Source organism: Antechinus flavipes, chromosome 1 (assembly GCF_016432865.1).
Source record: "Antechinus flavipes isolate AdamAnt ecotype Samford, QLD, Australia chromosome 1, AdamAnt_v2, whole genome shotgun sequence".
Taxonomy (NCBI): Eukaryota; Metazoa; Chordata; class Mammalia; order Dasyuromorphia; family Dasyuridae; genus Antechinus; species Antechinus flavipes.
The window spans coordinates 573618278-573636902 of NC_067398.1; the positions used below are offsets into that span (position 1 = coordinate 573618278).

General features: G+C 34.7%; 1 protein-coding gene across 4 annotated transcripts in view; it reads left to right on the forward strand.

Moving 5' to 3' along the window:
- The window catches only part of NECAB1 (N-terminal EF-hand calcium binding protein 1), a 320695-nt gene that overhangs the window by 203621 nt on the left and 98449 nt on the right, over nt 1-18625 (forward strand). For all 4 annotated transcript variants that reach the window (XR_007949416.1, XM_051970820.1, XM_051970819.1 and 1 more), the window contains one exon: nt 15832-15857. Coding sequence is in view for 3 of the 4 variants with exons in the window: in XM_051970820.1 (XP_051826780.1) it covers nt 15832-15857 (26 nt within the window). In the remaining variant the exon portion in view is untranslated. The remainder of the gene's footprint in view (nt 1-15831; nt 15858-18625) is intronic.

Here is an 18625-nt window from a genome sequence, read left to right on the forward strand (position 1 = left end):
TTACCAAACCAATTTTTATCCCACTACATCAATATTAATATTAAACCATTTGTATTAAGAAAACATACTAATTTTCCATATGCCATGACAAAGAAATCTCCTCCAATGATTGGTTTCTACAGATTAGGAAAAAATTAGCCATGACATCATTATCTTGTTTCTTATCTAATCTGGCATTATTAGTGGATAGTGCTGAAGAAAGAAAGTTGGATTTGAAGCCAGAAGATCTATATTTGAATGTAAAATGAAGGGGTTGGACTAGAAGACTTCTTTTCTTGCTAGCTTTAAATCTGTAACTCTTTGATAAGGAAAACTCAAAAGGAACTAACTTTTTAAAAAACTTGTGGGATTGACTGAAACATAAGTATTATTCTATTTAAGCAATTCCAAATATGTGAAAATCAAAACTTTTTAAAAATCAGTATTAAAAAATAACTTCAGAATCTGCAATCATTTGAAGAATTTATTACTATGTTTATTTATGAAGGGTATGTGCTGTCCCCATGGAAGAAATTATTCCCCCACAGGTTGTCTAAATGTGATTTTGAAGAGAGGCATGAATATCTCTAGAATCTTGCTCACTCTTTTCTAACAGAGATAAATTCCTATCGAGATGAAGGATAAGGTGCAATAAAGCTGGTTGTGATATTATTTTCTGAGAGAGAGAAGAATATTGGACTAGAATTATATCTATCTACCTCACCCCACCCCTTAGCCTATTTTATTCCTAGAGGAATACTATTTTTATAAATTCAAACAATCTTGAGATTGCTTTCCCTTAAAGGGGAAGGAATACACCAAGATTATATCTACAGGTTTGATTCATTCCCATTAAATATTAGATAAGCAAAAGCTTTTCACAAATAGTAAATAGCAAGAGAATTCATTTATTCAGAAATTAGAAAAGTTATACAGATTAAAGTATAGCAGAAAATATACAGAATAAATGAGCTAGCTATTTGAATGATGGGCCTGAACTGTGGAGGAAGCAGAAAGGGAGAGACAGAGAAAGACAGACATTCAGAGACAGATAGATAGAGAGAGAGAGAGAGAGAGAGAGAGAGAGAGAGAGAGAGAGAGAGAGAGAGAGAGAGAGAGATGCTGATAGAGACAATAGTTAAGTGGAAATTTTCCAAACTCTCTACAATGGAGGGAGCCAAGCTGGAAAGCAGGGGCAAACTAAAGTGCCAGCTTTTCTCCTTATTTGTTGCTTCTAAAGTTTTTTTTTTTTTCTGTCTCTGCAAGGGTCTCTCTACAAAGACAGTCTGGAATCATATCCATTTCTCAGAATAGGAATGAAGAATGTCTCCTCTTCAAAAGTTCTCTAGTCACATCTGACCCTCACATGGTTACAATTCAGAATTACATTCTACAGGGAACAAACAGCAATTCACAAGTAGTACAGGACTGCCTCTTCCCCACCCAGCTTGATTGGGAGATGGGTTACCTTCTAATAATAAAATCTCTAATTGCACTTGTTATGATACATTTTTTTTTCTTTTTTGAATCACTATCCTATTCTCCAGAGGACCTGTTCCAAACTTCTCTCCTCAAACTTTCACTAACCCCACCTCTTTTACCTTTCTTCTCATCTCAAAAACTCTTGACATTACCCTCTCCATGCAGGGGTCCTCAAACTACAGCCCGTGGGCCAGATGCAGCAACTGAGGATCCCCCTCACCCAGGGCTATGAAGTTTCTTTATTTAAAGGCCCACAAAACAAAGTTTTTGTTTTTACTATAGTCCGGCCCTCCAATAGTCTGAGGGACAGTGAACTGGCCCCCTATTTTAAAAGTTTAAGGACCCCTGCAAGTTAACTTCTCTTTAACTCCTGTCTCCAATGAAAAGGGAGTCATCCTCTTGCCAAGACCAGTCCATCTACATATTTCCTAAATCCCATCCCTTCTTATCTTTTTCAGCAGATTGCTATCTCTATCACCCCCTTTCTGTAACTATTAGTCTCTCCCTATCTACTTGTTTCTTCTGAACCCAGTGCATTTTCTACTACTTATCCACAAAGAGGAATTAATGTGTTCACGATACCTTTGATGAATTGAAAAGAAATGCCAACTCTACTGTGCTTGCAGCTTAAAAGTCCCTTCTAAGGATGTCAAGAAGATAGGATGTTGTGACTTAAGAAAAGCTAAGAATGTTTATGAGGGAAATAGGAGCAGGCGTGGGAAGAGAATATTCAGAGAGGATCTTAGGAAAGAGACCATGCAAGAAAACAAATGAGAACCTACAGCTTTGTATGAGATTCTAAGCTCTGAGGTCTTTGAGTATAAAATAACTTCATTGATTGGTCTAGATTTTCAAACATGTTCAGGGAAGACTAGCACCCTTGCTTTTAGGGCTGCCAAACCCTTTTCAGGTGTATTCATCCACCTTTGGTGTCCACCTGACACCCAACTCTCACTTGTGGTTCCAAAGAGCTGTAGCATGTGCAAGTTAAACCAGGCTGACGGTAATCAAAGGGTCTTAAACCTATTGGCACGTCTATTGGCAAGAGGGGTATCTGCCTCAAGCATGTAGAGACTTCCTCAGTAGGATAGACAAACATGCACAATTTATTCCAGTGGGCCATGAAAAGAGCTGAAACAGGTACTATGAAGCATTTAGAGACTGGTTAGAGATTGAAGATACCCAATCCCAATTCATCATTAATCACAGGACTTTTGTCTTGCCACTGGACTTTAATGATTTTGGAAGAGAGAGTGAGAACCACAATTTTGCACAACTCTATCTCACCCAAGTCCAATTAATATGTGAGTCAAAAGACCATCCATACCATTTTACCATTTTGACCTACTTCAAACTCTTGTGACAATGGGCAAGTGATGAAGCAGCAGGAATGGATACACTGGGAACTGCAGTGCACAAGCATCCCAGACTGTAAGGTCATCTTCTCATTGGATTGAAGCAAGAGGAGGATTCAGCAGATCCCTGAGTGATGAACAGGATTGCACTACTTCCTAATATGAGGAAAAGAATAGAAAAAATACCCTAAAAATTATCTGTTTCACCTGATTCTGATCTACTTATCCCAGCAGGGAGGGGTCTTACCCTGCAGTAAAAAAAATGTACAAAACCTTTTGTGAAAATGATTCAATTCATCATTGAAACATGGAATGTGCAAATATCTCTTATTGTGAGAGAATTCAGCAGGCATTGATTGCATCCAAAGAGTGATCCTGAGTGAGGCTGGCAAACGATCATCAGAGCTAGATACACATTTTTCTGGCTACCATGATTAGACGTTCCATGAAGCTAGCATAGGTTTTGCAATCCAAACTAACCAAGTCAACAAGCTTATATGCCTCCTAAATTGAGTGAACAACAAACTCAGTACAATATTATTGCATGAAAGTTATCTGGTACTATCATCAGAGCATATGCTCTCACCATGATGAACCCTAATGAGATCACAGAAAAAATTTATTAAAACTAGAGACCTTCATCATCAATGTGCTGAAAGGAGACAAGTTTCTAATTCTGGGTGATTTTGAAGCCAAAGTAGACACCAATTCTCAAATATAGCAGGGAGGAATGGAGTGACAAGTAACAACTTTAACAGTCACTTACTTCTGAAGACGAGTTCATCTCCTGTCCTTCTCATTACCAACACTAATTTCTGTTTACCTAAATGCAATAAACTTCATGGATTCACCCTCACAGCTACCATTGGCATTTAATAAGAGTATATCATTGTAAGGAAAAGAGATAGACAGGATATGAGTGACAAAGGTGTTGCTTGGTACAGAGTGCTCGAATGAGCATAAATTCATCTTTTCCAAGCTAAACATTCAAAATTAACAAAAACAGCATATTCCAGACAAGACAACTTCAAGAAGACAATATCAGTAGATCAGAGTACCTCTCTGAGTATGTTGCTCACTTGGAGGGAAGTTGAGCCAAGACATGGCTGATGACAGTGGAACAGAAAAGGAGTGGGAAGCTTTCAGAGATTTGGTATACAACACCACATTTACTCCTTTGGACCAGAACTCTTGCAGACATCAAGACTGATCCGACAAAAATAATGGGGAAATTTATGAAAGCTTATCCATCCATCTCTAGGAAGATGTATAGTATATAACTCCTTCAAAAGTAAAACAGAAGTAAAGCTTAGACAGATGCAAGATTCTTGATTCAGTAAGAAGGCAGATGAAATTTAGTTTAATACTGACAATAATAATTAAAAGCATTTTTGTGGGCCAAAGACTTATGGTGCATCTCAACTGGTCAGTGCTGATGGAGACATACTGATTCAGTGATAAGGACATTATCCTGAAGTGAAGAGCTGAACACTTCTGTAATCTTCTCAACAGATCATCAATCAATGCTGAAGCCATTGATTGTGTACTTCAGATTGTAATCTGTCCTTCTCTAGCCAAACTTCTAAATGAAGAAGAGGTTGGATGTCACTAAGCTCATTTCTTGGGGCAAAGTGTCTAGTGCTGATAATATTCCAACTGAGATTTACAAGGTACAGAGTCCACTGCCCATACAAAAGCTTACTGAAATTTTCCTGAGTAATATAAGAGGAGGTTATGCCATAGGAATTCAAGGATGCTTCCCTTGTGCAATTATACAAAGGAAAAGGAAATAGATGGTCCTGTAGCAATCACATGGGGACCTCTCTCTTAGTCATTGTTGGCGAGATTCTTGCAAGAGTCCACCTAATAGAGGTTGATCCTTCACCTGGAAGATAGACATTTACTCAAGAGCCAGGATGATTCAGAAAGGGCCAAGGAGTGGTTGATACAACATTTGCTGCCTGACAAATCCAGGAGAAATTCCAAGGGTAGAACAAAGGTCTATACACAACACTTATTCATCTGACCAAGGCTCGCGATACTTTCAGTCAGAGAACTTGTGGAAGATCATGGCAAAATTTGGTTCATCAGTGTTATATAGCAGTTCCATGACAGATTCTGGATCATAATGATGCTCCCATACTTTTCCAGTCATGATAGATTGAAGCAACGCTGTGTGTGCTTGCTCTCTAGTTTTTTAGCTTTCTCAGTGATGTTGTCAGATGTTTCCAATGAGGACAAAAACAGCATCAAGGACAGCTACTGCACTAACAAGAAATTATTATTTTTTTATTGCTTTTTATTGACAGAACATATGCATGAGTAATTTTTCAACATTATCCCTTGCACTCGCTTCTGTTCCGATTTTTCCCTTCCTTCCCTCTACTCCCTCCCCCAGACGGCAAGCAGTCCCATACATATTAAATATGTTATGGTATATCCTAGATACAATATATGTGTGCAGAACCGAACAGTTCTCTTGTTGCACAGGAAGAATTGGATTCAGAGGGTATAAATAACCCGGGAAAAAAAACAAAAATGCAAATAGTTTATATTCATTTCCTAGTGTTCTTTCTTTGGGTGTAGCTGCTTCTGTCCTTCCTTGATCAATTGAAACTGAGTTAGATCTTCTCTTTGTCAAAGAAATCCACTTCCATCAGAATACATCCTCATACAGTATCATTGTTGAGGTATATAATGATCTCTTATTTCTGCTCATTTCACTTAGCATCAGTTCATGTAAGTCTCGCCAATCCTCTCTGTATTCATCCTGCTGGTCATTCCTTACAGAACAATAATATTACATAATATTCATATACCACAATTTACCCAGCCATTCTCCAATTGATGGGCATCCATTCATTTTCCAGTTCCTTGCCATTACAAAATGGGTTGCCACAAACATTTTGGCACATGTGGGTCCCTTTCTCTCCTTTACTGTTCTAGTAAATTATTTAACTTGAAAAGCTGAAAGCCAAAACTAAAGTGCAGAGAGAGTTGGTGCGTGACTTTTTGTTGAGATGATTGTGCACTCTGCAGCCTCTGAGACTGAGGTGCAAGAGTATAAATCAATTCTCTGCTGCTGTTGCTAATTGTGGCCTGACAACACCAAGAAAACAGATGTTCTTCACCAGTCAGCATCACATCATCCATATGGGGAACTTTTAGTTACAGCAAATCAAAAATTTTGAATCCTGTAAGTTCACTTATCTTGGCAGTGCACTTTCCAAGGATGTACACATGGATGATGACGTTGATGCAAGTATTAATAGGGCTATCTCAGTATTAGGGAAGCTCTGAAAAATAGTGGGAGAGAAGAGATATTAGGCTGTCTAACAAACGAAAGTAAACAGGGCTTTTGTGTTGACCTCACTGTTTTATGTCTATGAAACCTATGCATCATATAGCACACTATTCCAAGAAACCTAATGGCTTCCACTTGAATTGTCTTAAGAAAATTCTGAAGGTCACTGGGAAAGATAATGTAGAGGACACTGATATCTTTTCTTGAGCTGCCCTGCCAAATGTTGAAACATAATAGAGGTCAGAAAAAGAAAAGCAAGGATACTCTCAGGGTCTCTCTGAGGAACTTTGGAATTGATTGTGTGACATGGCAGACACTGTCAAAGGACTGCCCAGCATGGCGTGCCCTCCTCAGAGAAGATGCTGTGCTTTGTCAGCAAAGCAGAATTGCAGCAGCTCAAAAGAAATGTGAGATGAACTTCACTCCAAGTGATCAGATAGACTACTTGGGCCCAGTCAAGCCTTCCAAGTTCATATTAGTCTGATCAGCTATGGTCAGACACGCTGTACCTTGACTCCAACATAATGATATTCATTTGCTCCTCTTTGATTATGAAGGGCAACAATCAACTAGCTTTAGTTGTCACCAGGCTTGCTAAATAAGCCTCCTCTATTCTTCATTATTCTGTCAAAATAGATTTTCATCATGAATTTTTCTTAATAATTTGGGGTTTTTGTATGAGGGTGTATTCTGATGGAAGTGGATTTCTTCGACAAAGAGAAGATCTAACTCAGTTTCAATTGATCAAGGATGGACAGAAGCAGCTACACCCAGAGAAGGAACACTGGGAAATGAGTGTGAACTGCTTGCATTTTTGTTTTTCTTCCTAGGTTATTTCTACCTTCTGAATCCAATTCTTCCTGTGTAACAAGATAATTGTTCAGTTCCACACACATATATTGTATCTAGGATATACTGTGACATATTTAACATGTATAAGACTGCTTGCCATCTAAGGGAAGGTGTGAGGGAGGAAGGGGAAAAGTCGGGACAGAAGTGAATGCAAGGGATAATGTTGTAAAAAAAAATTACCCATGCATATATATTGTCAATAAAAAGTTATAATAAAAAAGAAAAATATAATTTATGGGTTTTTTTGTTTCTTTCTCCTATATGTTATACATAATCTGTTTAATAATATTTCTCTCCCTCTCTGCATGTTTTGATTTTATCATATCTTTTTTCTCAAATTAACTCTTACTGACTTGCTGGTATTGACTTGAAAAGTATATTGATATTTTGCAACTGAACTAGCCAAAGAGGAAAAAAATTGCTTCATTTGTAAACAATATTTCCTGATTATCTTGTGTCATACTATAGTTGTTGCAAAGAGTTTGTCCAATAATTTTAGGAGGAGCAGAGAATTTTAAAAATATAGAACCAGTCAAAATATTTGTCAACTCTTTTTTTTAGACTCTGGTCACAATTTTCACAAGTTTGCCTCCGTGAAAGAAGAGATAGGGCATGATATTTATTGTCAGTATCATATTCTATTACTCTTATGCTTATAAGCTGTATGATCTTAGGAAAAAATATTTCACTTTTGACTCTTAGTTTTCCCTTCTTTAAATGAGGATCATAATAAATTACTTTGAAAATGTCACTGTGAAGATAAAATGCATGTGAAGACTTCTGTAGATCCAGAAGCACCATATAAGCTAGTGACGCTATTGCTATCATGTTAATAAACTAAAGCTGGAAAAAGGCTAGTAAGTCAAAACATGTACAAGAAACTTTACAGAAAAAAGGCATTTAAAACAACTAGTTCATTTTGGTTTCCCTCCATATCTCATATCTTACAAGTACTCACCATCATTTTAGGATTGGTTTGTTTGTTTTTGCTCAGACCTGTGATTTCATTGATGCAGAAAATTCTTGATGAAGAAAGTACCTCACTCAGAACAGATGACAACCATTTTGCAATAAATGTTCTAGAGAGCTACCTGAGATACTGATTAGATGGACACTGACTTGTCCATTATTATTCATTCATAGCTAGTATATGGCAGAAATGAAACTTGAGTCTAGGTTTTCCTGACTTGGAAGTTGGTTATTTCTTCTGGTACCATATAATATTTTTAATGCAACATTTGATTGATAAGAAATAAGTCCCTCTATATAATGAAAATTTTATAACAGCCTTTTTTGTGTGTTATGAAAGAGTTGGAGACAAAATAGATGCTCATTGATTACAGAATAGCTCAATAATTGCAATACATGAATATAATTAGCATATACTAATAAATGATAAATGTGAAGAATACAAAGAAACATGGAAAGATTTTGATAAGCCGAGGCAAAATGAAGTGAGCAGAGACAAGAATACAACATATACAATATCATCAAGATATCAGTGAACAACCACAAAAAGTTCTTGAAAAGGTAAAAGGACTAATAAGGCTCAAAATAAAAGGCATTAGAACACATCTCAATCCCACCTCTTTTCAGAGATGGTAGGTCATTAGTATGGTACTTTTTTTAGACTTGTCTGATGTATTGTTCAGTCTTACTGATTTTAATTTTTTCTTTTTATTGTCTTTAAAAATATTTATTTTATGAAATAGCTCTCTGGAAAGGTAGAAGATACTGGTGAATTTTTATTATTCTAATACAATTATATCAAAAGTAGTTTACAAATGAAATATATTTGATTATGAATTTGAGTATGAATGCTATTATTAATAGTTTTATCTTTTGAATTCCCAACTCAAATGCCTTATCAGTCTTTCTTCATTTCTTCAAAGAAGGAAAAAAGACACTTTCACCTTTGCTCTCAATTAGCACTTATTTTTACATTTCTGGAATGCCCTTATAATATAATATTTAACATTATATTTATTTATGTATAAGTATTGCCTAGCTCTATTAGACAATAAACTCTGTGTCTTATTTCATTAAGTACTTGTTGTGTGCAAAGAATCATAGTAGGAGCTTCGATTACAGTTTTAAGGTGGAATAGCATATGTCTAAAATGTGCATAAATTGAGAGCTATCAGGGACCTCAGAGATCATCTAACACTTTTTCATTTTAGAACTGAAGTCCCAGAGAGATGAAATGGCTTTTCTGATGTCACCTGGGCAGTTATTCATTGTCAGAGCTGGTATTTGGAGGGAGGTCCCCCAACTCTAAATCCCAGCATTTTTTGCACTGTTCCATGCAAAGAATTTAAATTTATTCTCCTGTGAGTAGGAATAAAACACTGAAAATTAGAGAAATATGAAAAGGGGGAAAGCTTCTGGAAAAACAGAAAGACTTAAAAATTAAGTAGAAGAATTGGTATTAGGAAGGAGACTGAAACAAAAGTAAAGAGGGTGGGATTTGTTGTATTTTCTAAGATTAAAAAAATTATAGCTTTTTAGGTCAATTTTTGATATATTTATATAAATATGTAAATATATATGGATATGGATATGGATTAAATGAGATAATACAGAACCATAATTTAACTTAAGAAATCAGTCTCCATGATTCAAACCAGCTCCAATTGTTCAGTGATGAAGAGAGCCATCTACACCCAGAGAGAGGACTGCAGGAACTGAATGTGGTTCACAACATAGCATTTTCACTCTTTTCATTGTTGCTTACTTGCATTTTCTTCTTCTTCTTCTTCTTCTTCTTCTTCTTCTTCTTCTTCTTCTTCTTCTTCTTCTTCTTCTTCTTCTTCTTCTCTTCTTCTTCTTCTTCTCTTCTTCTTCTTCTCCTTCTTTTTCTCCTTCTTCTTCTTCTTCTTCTTCTTCTTCTTCTTCTCTTCTTCTTCTCCTCCTCTTCCTCCTCCTCTTCCTCCTCCTCCTCCTCCTCCTCCTCCTCCTCCTCCTCCTCCTCCTCCTCCTCCTCCTCCTCCTTCTTCTTCTCCTTCTTTTTCTCCTTCTTCTTCTTCTTCTCTGATTTGATTAGATTTTTCTTGGGCAGAATTGTATAAATATGTATGCATATATTGGATTTAACATACATTTCTACCATGTTTAACATATACTGGACTACCTGCCATCTAGGGGAGGGTGTGGGAGAAGGGAGGAAAAAATTGGAACACAAAGGTTTTTCAAGGACTAATGTTAAAGAATTGTCCACGCATATGTTTTGAAAAATAAAAAGCTTTAATTAAAAAAGAATAATAAAAAATAAAAAAGAAGAGAAAGGAACCTATATGTGTAAAAAAAAAAAAAAGAAAAGAAAAGAAAAAAGAAATCAATCTCCAATTGTTTTTAGGGGTTAAAAGTAAGCTACATCTATAGAATATTCCTTAGTAAATATTTCACAAACTATCAAGATTCTCCAAGATTCTTTTTTCTCTTTTGTCAGTTTAATTTTTGTCACATTAGAAATGACAGTAAAATAAGCATAAAAGAAAGACTTTTTAAAAATGGTTATTTTGTATTTTTCATTAGATTCAAAAAAGTCTTTTAAGAAAAATTTTTTTGTTTTTTTTTTCAGTGAGAGCTGCCTGAAAACTTAAAGAGTTCTTTTTGTTTGTGAGTTTTCCTTGGTAGAAATCATATCCTTGGAAATGAAAATGTTTTCAGAAGAAAACAGGCTGTTGAACTGTTGGTCACTTAAAATAAATTGGCAGTGTTTATATTTGGTTAAGTAATTTTTTAAATAGTCACTCTTTTCTTGTATCCTGGGAAGTTTTTTGTCATTAAATTACATTAACATCCTTAACTCCATCCCTTTTAGGTTTGTAGAGCATGAAAGGGTCTTAATATGAATGTGGACTTTGATTTTGGGGCTAACCTGAAGCTTTCCACTAACATTGGGAAAAATGCAAAGACCATCTTTTCACTGTTACATTTGGTATGATACAAATATAAATATAGCTTCCCTAGAAAGTTTAAAAAGATGCTTCTAGAGAAGCATTGAAAGTCTCAACCGACCTCCACAAGTATACAATTAATTTTTTTTTGTCATCTGTGCCTTTCTACCAGTAAATGCAGAAAGGTCCAACCAGGATTTGAAAATAGGATGTAAACTAAAGACATCTGTTCCTCTGTGGTGATTCTAGACAGCAGCCAGTTTTCACTTGCTGCCAATCTCAGTGGCTCTGCTGTTGCTGTTTAGACCATAGGTAGAGATGTCAATATATCACTGTTCATAACATTCTTCCTCTGTGAGCAATTCTCCAACCTAAGAAGGACTCAATAGAGTATTTGGGGCTGGCAAAGAATGGGTTGTTACATATGTTTTTTTTCCGTGTCTGCATGATGCAGTTTTGTATACCCTATAGAGCCTACTGCTCTTTTTTGCACACAACAGACATTCAGTCTATCTTTGTTGAATAATTTTTTTTCCATAAGAAAAAATTAAAGTTTTATGTATGTTCCTAGAGGATTGGAAAAATCAATTAAAAATAAACAAACTGAGAATATTAGTAAAAACATCTCACTATTATGATCATGTCCCTCTTCTTTCCATTTCCTCTCCCCTCTAATTTGGCACATCATTTAGATGATGACACAATTTAAATGTTATTTCACTTCAATTCCATCACAGATCTTGGCAGCTGACCAGTATCCATAATGATAAAATTATTTCACGACAGTATTATACTAGCTCTTATGAAAAAAGATCAGCTATCTTAGTCAAATACCAGCCTGTTCACAGCCCTAGATTTAAGATAAACAAACACTAAAAGAAATTCCCTTGCCTTCAGATTCATACTCAAGATCTGGGGATTTTCTTTATGTATTGTCTCAGTTCAGTTCTGCTTTTCAAACCCCTGGTGAACAGTGTTATTTGAAAATGGTTCACTTATATTAGGTCCTGGAGAATTCAGGCAAATCTGTATGGGGACCTTCAGTAGTCTATCATTGCCATGACAACCACATTTCACTGTTGGTTGAAATTCTAAAACTAGCAAGGGACAAGTTTATAGGGATAAATTGCATCCAGATACATTTTTAGGGTCAAATGTTTTATTACTCTTCTGACACCTTTCCCCTCATCTGATTTTCATCAATTCTGTTTGGAGGATCAGTTATCTCTATAGATTTGCCCTAATAACAGTGGAAGATTTTTCAACTTAAAATATCTCAAAGGAACAGAAAATTCATAAAGCAACATTGTAAAAGGGGTTTTTACAGCAGTTATACACATTTTGTAGCCACTTATTCTAAATTGATTAGAGATACGTTCCTTGAGCATAGGAAATAGGTTTGTTTTTGTTTTTGTATTCCCAGCTATTAAGATAATGTCTAATATATAGTATAGGGTGCTCACTAAATGAAAGAATTTAACCAGTCAGTCCATAAACTAGTAAACATAGAACTGCACTTGTTCTGCCCTAAACAAGCTAATGGAATGTTCATAATTTAGATGCTTCCCCTCCTAGAAGTATTTATGGCATTTAAACATTTTTGGAATCCCAAATTCTCCTTGGGGTTCCAAAGGCGGTATTTTGTTGTGGTAAAGAAATAATATCTTGCATTTGTAATGCTGGTGGTTGCCATAGCAGTCTATAAAATGCTAGGATCTCTCATTTGACCTTGACAACAACCCTGTGATTTAGCAACTGTGGGTATTTTTATTCTCCTTTTAAGGATGAGGGAACTGAAAGGTTTGTGCAAGTCCATGTTCACCAGGTGCTCACATGGCAGCTGGGTGGTGTAGTGATAGAATTCCAAGCCTTGGAGATAGAAAATTTTCTTAACTTCAAAAGTGACCTCCTAGATATGTGACTATGGGCAAACCATGTTGGGTTTTTTGGGGGAGGAGGGGTTAGTTGTTTGTTGTCTCAATGACAAATTGAGATGTAAAATGAGATGGAGAAGGAAATGGGTAACCATTCCAATATCTTTGATGTCAAAAAGGATCATAAAGAATCAGACACCACTGAAAAAGAACTGAATATATGCTCACTAAACTTGCAAGTAGCAGCAACATCTAACCACAAGTCCAGCACTCTCTTCTTAACACAACCAATATTCTTAGGATGTCTTAAGTGACAAGGAGGAGTGTCAATCAATAATAGTCAATAAATACTTATTAAGCATCTACTATGTGCCAAATGCTGTGCCAGGATCTTTACAAATATTTTCATTTAATTCTCACAAAAATCTTAAGGGTTAGGGAATAGTATTATTTTCATTTTATAATTGAGGAAACTAAGGTGGACAGAGGTGGAGAATCATGTCCAGGTTCACACAACTGGTAAAATGTTTGAGGTTAAATTTGATCTCAGGTCTTTATGACCCAGCACTATATCCACTGTACCTCCCTCACTGTCTCTCTCACTGCAGGGTTCACAGATCAATGAGAGTGTTATTAGTTTCTGTTGAGAAGAAAAAGGAGGAGTTCAGAAAGCTTGTACAAATCCAAGATGTATGGGGAAGAAAAGAGGACTTGGGAGTTTCTAAAGAACAATAGTTACAATTCCTTATCCATACTTGTTGATAACAGGTTCATAGATTTAGAGGGATCAGAGACCTTAGAAGTCATCAGATCCATTCCCTTATTTTACAAAAGGCCTCATTTACAAGAGAAGTCAACAGATGTTTTAAGTTCCTTACATATATGCTCAAACAAATGGTAACCAGGAGTTAGATTTGAATTTAAATTTGAATCTTTGACTCCAAATCTGAATCCTCTTTCATTGTATCATGTTCCCTCTCTTAGATAAAAACAGATTAAAGAAGTTAAAACCTTGGAGGGAGAGGAGACACAATTGATCTCTCCTTGATCAAGGGAGCCACATTGATACAGGGAATAAAGAGACTTGGGAGTCAGCAAGACATATGTTTAAATCCTATCTTAGATACTAGCTGTGTGGCAAGTCATTTAACCTCTCTCAACTTTTTGTTTTCTTATCACATAAATGGAAATAATGATAACACCTATATCACATGGTTGAGAAAATGAGATTACACATATATAAAGTGTTTTGCAAAATGTTAAAGTTCTTATAATGATTAATGATTTTAATATCAAATTATTCAAAGAATGAGTTTTTGTTTTCAATATTAAGAGCTTGTAGGTAAAAATAGATACTGCCGTTATATTATATTCAGATACAAAGCTGAAATTACTTTTACGGATGCCTTTTTTTTCTCGAAAGTAGTAAGCATAAAGCCCATTAGGCAGCAAATTTGTTTAGCTTATCTGGAATTATACTGGTGCCTGAAAGAAAGTTTGGAGGGAAGCACATACAATTTCAGCCATTTCGATTCCAAGACTTCAGGCAGCCATGGTTTCATAGATGAGGATCCTACTTTCATAGAACCAAAGCCTCCATGAATTAGTAAAGGGTTTCTGGTAGATGTCCTTCTGGCAATGATTGGTCTTCAGATGACAAATTCACAGTACATGTACAGACTCATATTTAAAATCTTTCAGCTTGACAAAATCTGCTATTTAGTGCTTTTGGGGCATAGTTTCAAAGACCCCCTGTTCATCTCCAGACCAGGATGAGGCACTGGAATAGAACTTAGTGTGGGGATCACTAAATGCCTTCAATAAAATAAGTTCAGTTTTTTGTAATGTTTTCTTTTAAAAAAGGTTAGGTTCCAATATCAAGGCTACTTTTGACACATTTAAACACTGACATTCAAACTCACTGATTTAGATATTGTCTATATCACTATACAGTATCCCAAAAGTCTGAGTGCAATTTTAAACTTTAGTAACTGAAACTGTGCAAAGACCTTCAGAATACATGTAGCACTTGCCTATCACCAAACACTTTCACATTATTTCCTTTGGTCCTTAAAACAACTCCTGAAACCAGATCTTATTAACTATAATTTTCTCTCTTTTATTTTACTTTTTAAAATAAATCTTAGAGGAATGAAATGATTTGCCACAGGTTATACAACTAGATGGTAGATGATTTTAATCTCTAATTATCCTTTTCACATTGGAACTTTCCCATCATAGGTTTGTTCTATCATGAGTTGGCATAAGAAGAAATTAAATGAGAATCTAGGGGAGTTTTGCAGAAGCCTCAGATGACACATGAAGGCTAGCAGGCAACATAGAAAATGTTTAGAAACTCAGAAATGCATAAAATACATGTATAGTAATATATATATATATATGTATATATATATATATATATATATTTACAGTAAGACCCTTTAAATACCCCTTTTGGGACATTTTGTACTTACAAGTTACATAAACTTAGTCAAGTTCCTAAAACTTCCAGAGACTCAGTTTCCTTATTTGTAAAGCAAAAAGAATAACAATAAGGAAAAATATAATAATGATAGTGATGATGAAATGCTTACAACCTGTTTCATAGAATGGTTAAGGGCTTTTTATTATTCTCTAAAATATCATATAACTATCATTTTTTAAATTATTTTTATTATTTTAACTCCTATATGAGAAAAAGGTTACAAATTAAATCAGCTTCAATGACAGAAATGACAGGCATATTTGTTTGTCTGCTTGCTTTGTGGCAGAAACTCAGAATGACAAAACACCAACTAGGAACAGGGGGAATTAATAACTAGAGGGCTTAAGAAACACCTCTTTTAGGCTACATCTTTGCTAATATCCCAGAATATTCCAAAGAAGTTGCTTATGCATTGAGAGAATCTGGCTCAATTCATGCTGATTACTGATATGATATAGCATTCAACAGGTGAGTATCTCTAATAGGCATTTTTACATAGTGTCTTTCTATGGGCTAGAAAAGGACTATCTGATTTTACATAAATCCAAATTAAAATCTAGAAGAATAATCATGTTTCTCTTCTTTCTTTTTTCTTTTTAAGCAATCTTGACACAGAAGAACTATGTGGTAAGTTTCTTTAAGAAAAATTAAACCCAAAGATATCAATACATAAGTAAAGTTTGTATGAGATGGGAAGGGGATAAAGTATATGATGCTTCTGAATCATCTTTGGATAATAAATGAAAAAAAAATTTTGTAGGTTAAGAAAACACATCAATAAACCTTTAAAACTCAATTAGGAATGATATTTCCAAAGTTAATTTACATTTTAATACTATACCAATTAAGTTTTCAAGGAGATATTTTATAGAATTTGAAAAACAATATTTGGAAAAACAAAATATTTAGAATACTAAGTTAAATAATGAAAAGAACTAGAAATGAAAGGGGAAAAGCACTCCCATACCTCAAACTATATTATAAAATATATGTCATTAAAACCAACTAATATAGATTAAAAAGGAATCTATCAATAAGAAGAAAGTTCCCCATAAATTCCAAAATTTAAATAGCAGCACTTTTTGTCATAGAAAAGAATTGAAGTAGATACTTATCAACTAGGGAATGGCTAAACAAATTGTGATACATAAATGTAATGGGATTCTACTATACTGTAAGAAATTGTGTGTGTGGTGAATATAGAGAAACATGGAAAGATTTACGATATAAATTGATGCAAGAGTGAAGTAAGCCCAAAATACAATACATAAAATGTAAATGGAAAGAACAATCACATACCAAAAAATATATATAAATGTAAAATATATATCATATATATATATATATGATTTGATTTGAATGAAGAGATCTGAGAAGACAGTCCCAATGTATCTTTTTTGTGAAAGTAGGAGGTCCACAGGTGTCACACTTTGCATATGTTTTCAAACTTTTTCAATATATAAATCAGTTGTGCTGATATATTTTACTCTTTAAAAAGTATTAGTTATCATTTGTTAAATGGAATGGCTCCCTGGAGAGAAAGGAGAAAGGATACTTGGAATAATTATGATGATTTGAAAAACAGGAAGCATCAATAAAAACTTATTTTTTAAAAAATAAAGAAAAAGAAGGCAAATTATGATCCACCATAAACAATTATAATTTTTACTAAAACAAATATTTTTGGTTACTCATTGTTGAAAGGGCTGAGATGTCATTGATTTCCTTATAGGAAGACAAGGGTTACTGTATTTAGTACATTACTTTCAGAAGAGCAAATTCTCAACTAATTTCAACAAACTGTTAGTATTTAATAAACTTCATTATTTTCTGCCCTTAATGTGTTTTTTAAAGCTATATAATGCAACAGGTTCTCTAAGTTATACTATCACAGATTTCAAATTTGAAGGTACCATTAGAGATCAGCTGATCTATTCCTGCTATCAAAATACTTATAAGGAAACAGGCATCATGGAGTGGAAAGAGTACTGGGTTTCAATTTACTACCTGTATATCCCTGGGCAAATTATTTAACCTCTTTTGATTAGTGGGTCTTCATAAATGAAATAAGGAGACTGAACTATATGATAAATAAGATCATTTCCAATTCTAAATCTATGCTTTTAATAGTTCCTCAGTTTTTACTAATGAAGTAACAGAGATGACAGAATGACAGATGCAGGAGAAAGAACCAGGATTTGGAACTGGAAGGTCACAGTGCTTCTATTCATAACCGATATGATCTTTGGCAAATCTCTTATCTTTGTGTTTTAATTCTCTTATCTGTAAAATGAAGAGATTGAACTGGATAAGGACTGAGTCTCTCATTAAAATGTATTATTGTCATTTCCTTCTTCCTGCCCAATAGGACTGGAATTTTGGCTGCCATTTTCAAAACAAATCACTCATTGGTCATTGTTATTTTTTGGTACAAATACACTCACTATGTCCTAACCAGTAGTATTCCCTCCATCTGTCTGATGAAACTACACTTAAAGATTATGATAGTGGAAGGGGAATAATTATGAGACTGAGAGTTTGATGATATTAAAGGTTAATTTGATATTCTGTGAATATCAATTCTCTTATATTTGAGTCATTCAAAAATTTCTTTGCTTTGGTTCATAAAACTTTTTGTTTGTTATTCTTTAGTCATTTTTCTGTCATATCTGACTTCATAACCCCTTTTGGGATTTTCTTGGCAAAAACATTAGAATGGTTTGCCATTTATAGCTCATTTTACAGATGAAGAAACCGAGACAAACAGTATAAAGTGACTTGCCCAGAGCCATACAGCTAGTAAGTATCTAAGCCAGATTTGAATTCATAAAAATGAGCTTTCTTGACTTTGGCCTGGCCCTCTATCTACTGTGTCACCTATCTACCCACATTTTTTGAGTCTACTTTAAATATTTTATTATTCCAAATATAAACTATTCTTAAATATGAATTATCTCCCTAAAATAAATGTTTTGTTAAGAAATAACTATAGGTATCAACTGGAAAATAGCATTGCTATAGGTCTCATTTAAATTTATATTTGGGGAAAATAACATAGATTGTATTCTAATCAGTAGAGTGGTTGTAATAGCTAACACAGCCAGATTTTTAATGAAGATGGATGTTTGGAGTTCTGTCTCAAGGTGTTTGGACTTCTAGGAGGCACAGTAGATAGAGCACTGAGCTTGGAATTGGGAAGAAACATCTTCAAAAGTTCCATTCTGGCCTCACACATTTGTTAGCTATGTGACTAGGCTGTTTGCCTCAGTTTCCTCATCTGTAAAATGAGCTGGAGAAATAAATGACAAGCTACCTCAGTATCTTTGCCAAGAAAATCCCCAATGGATTCATGAAGAGCTGGACACAATACAACAACAATAATTCAACAATAAAAC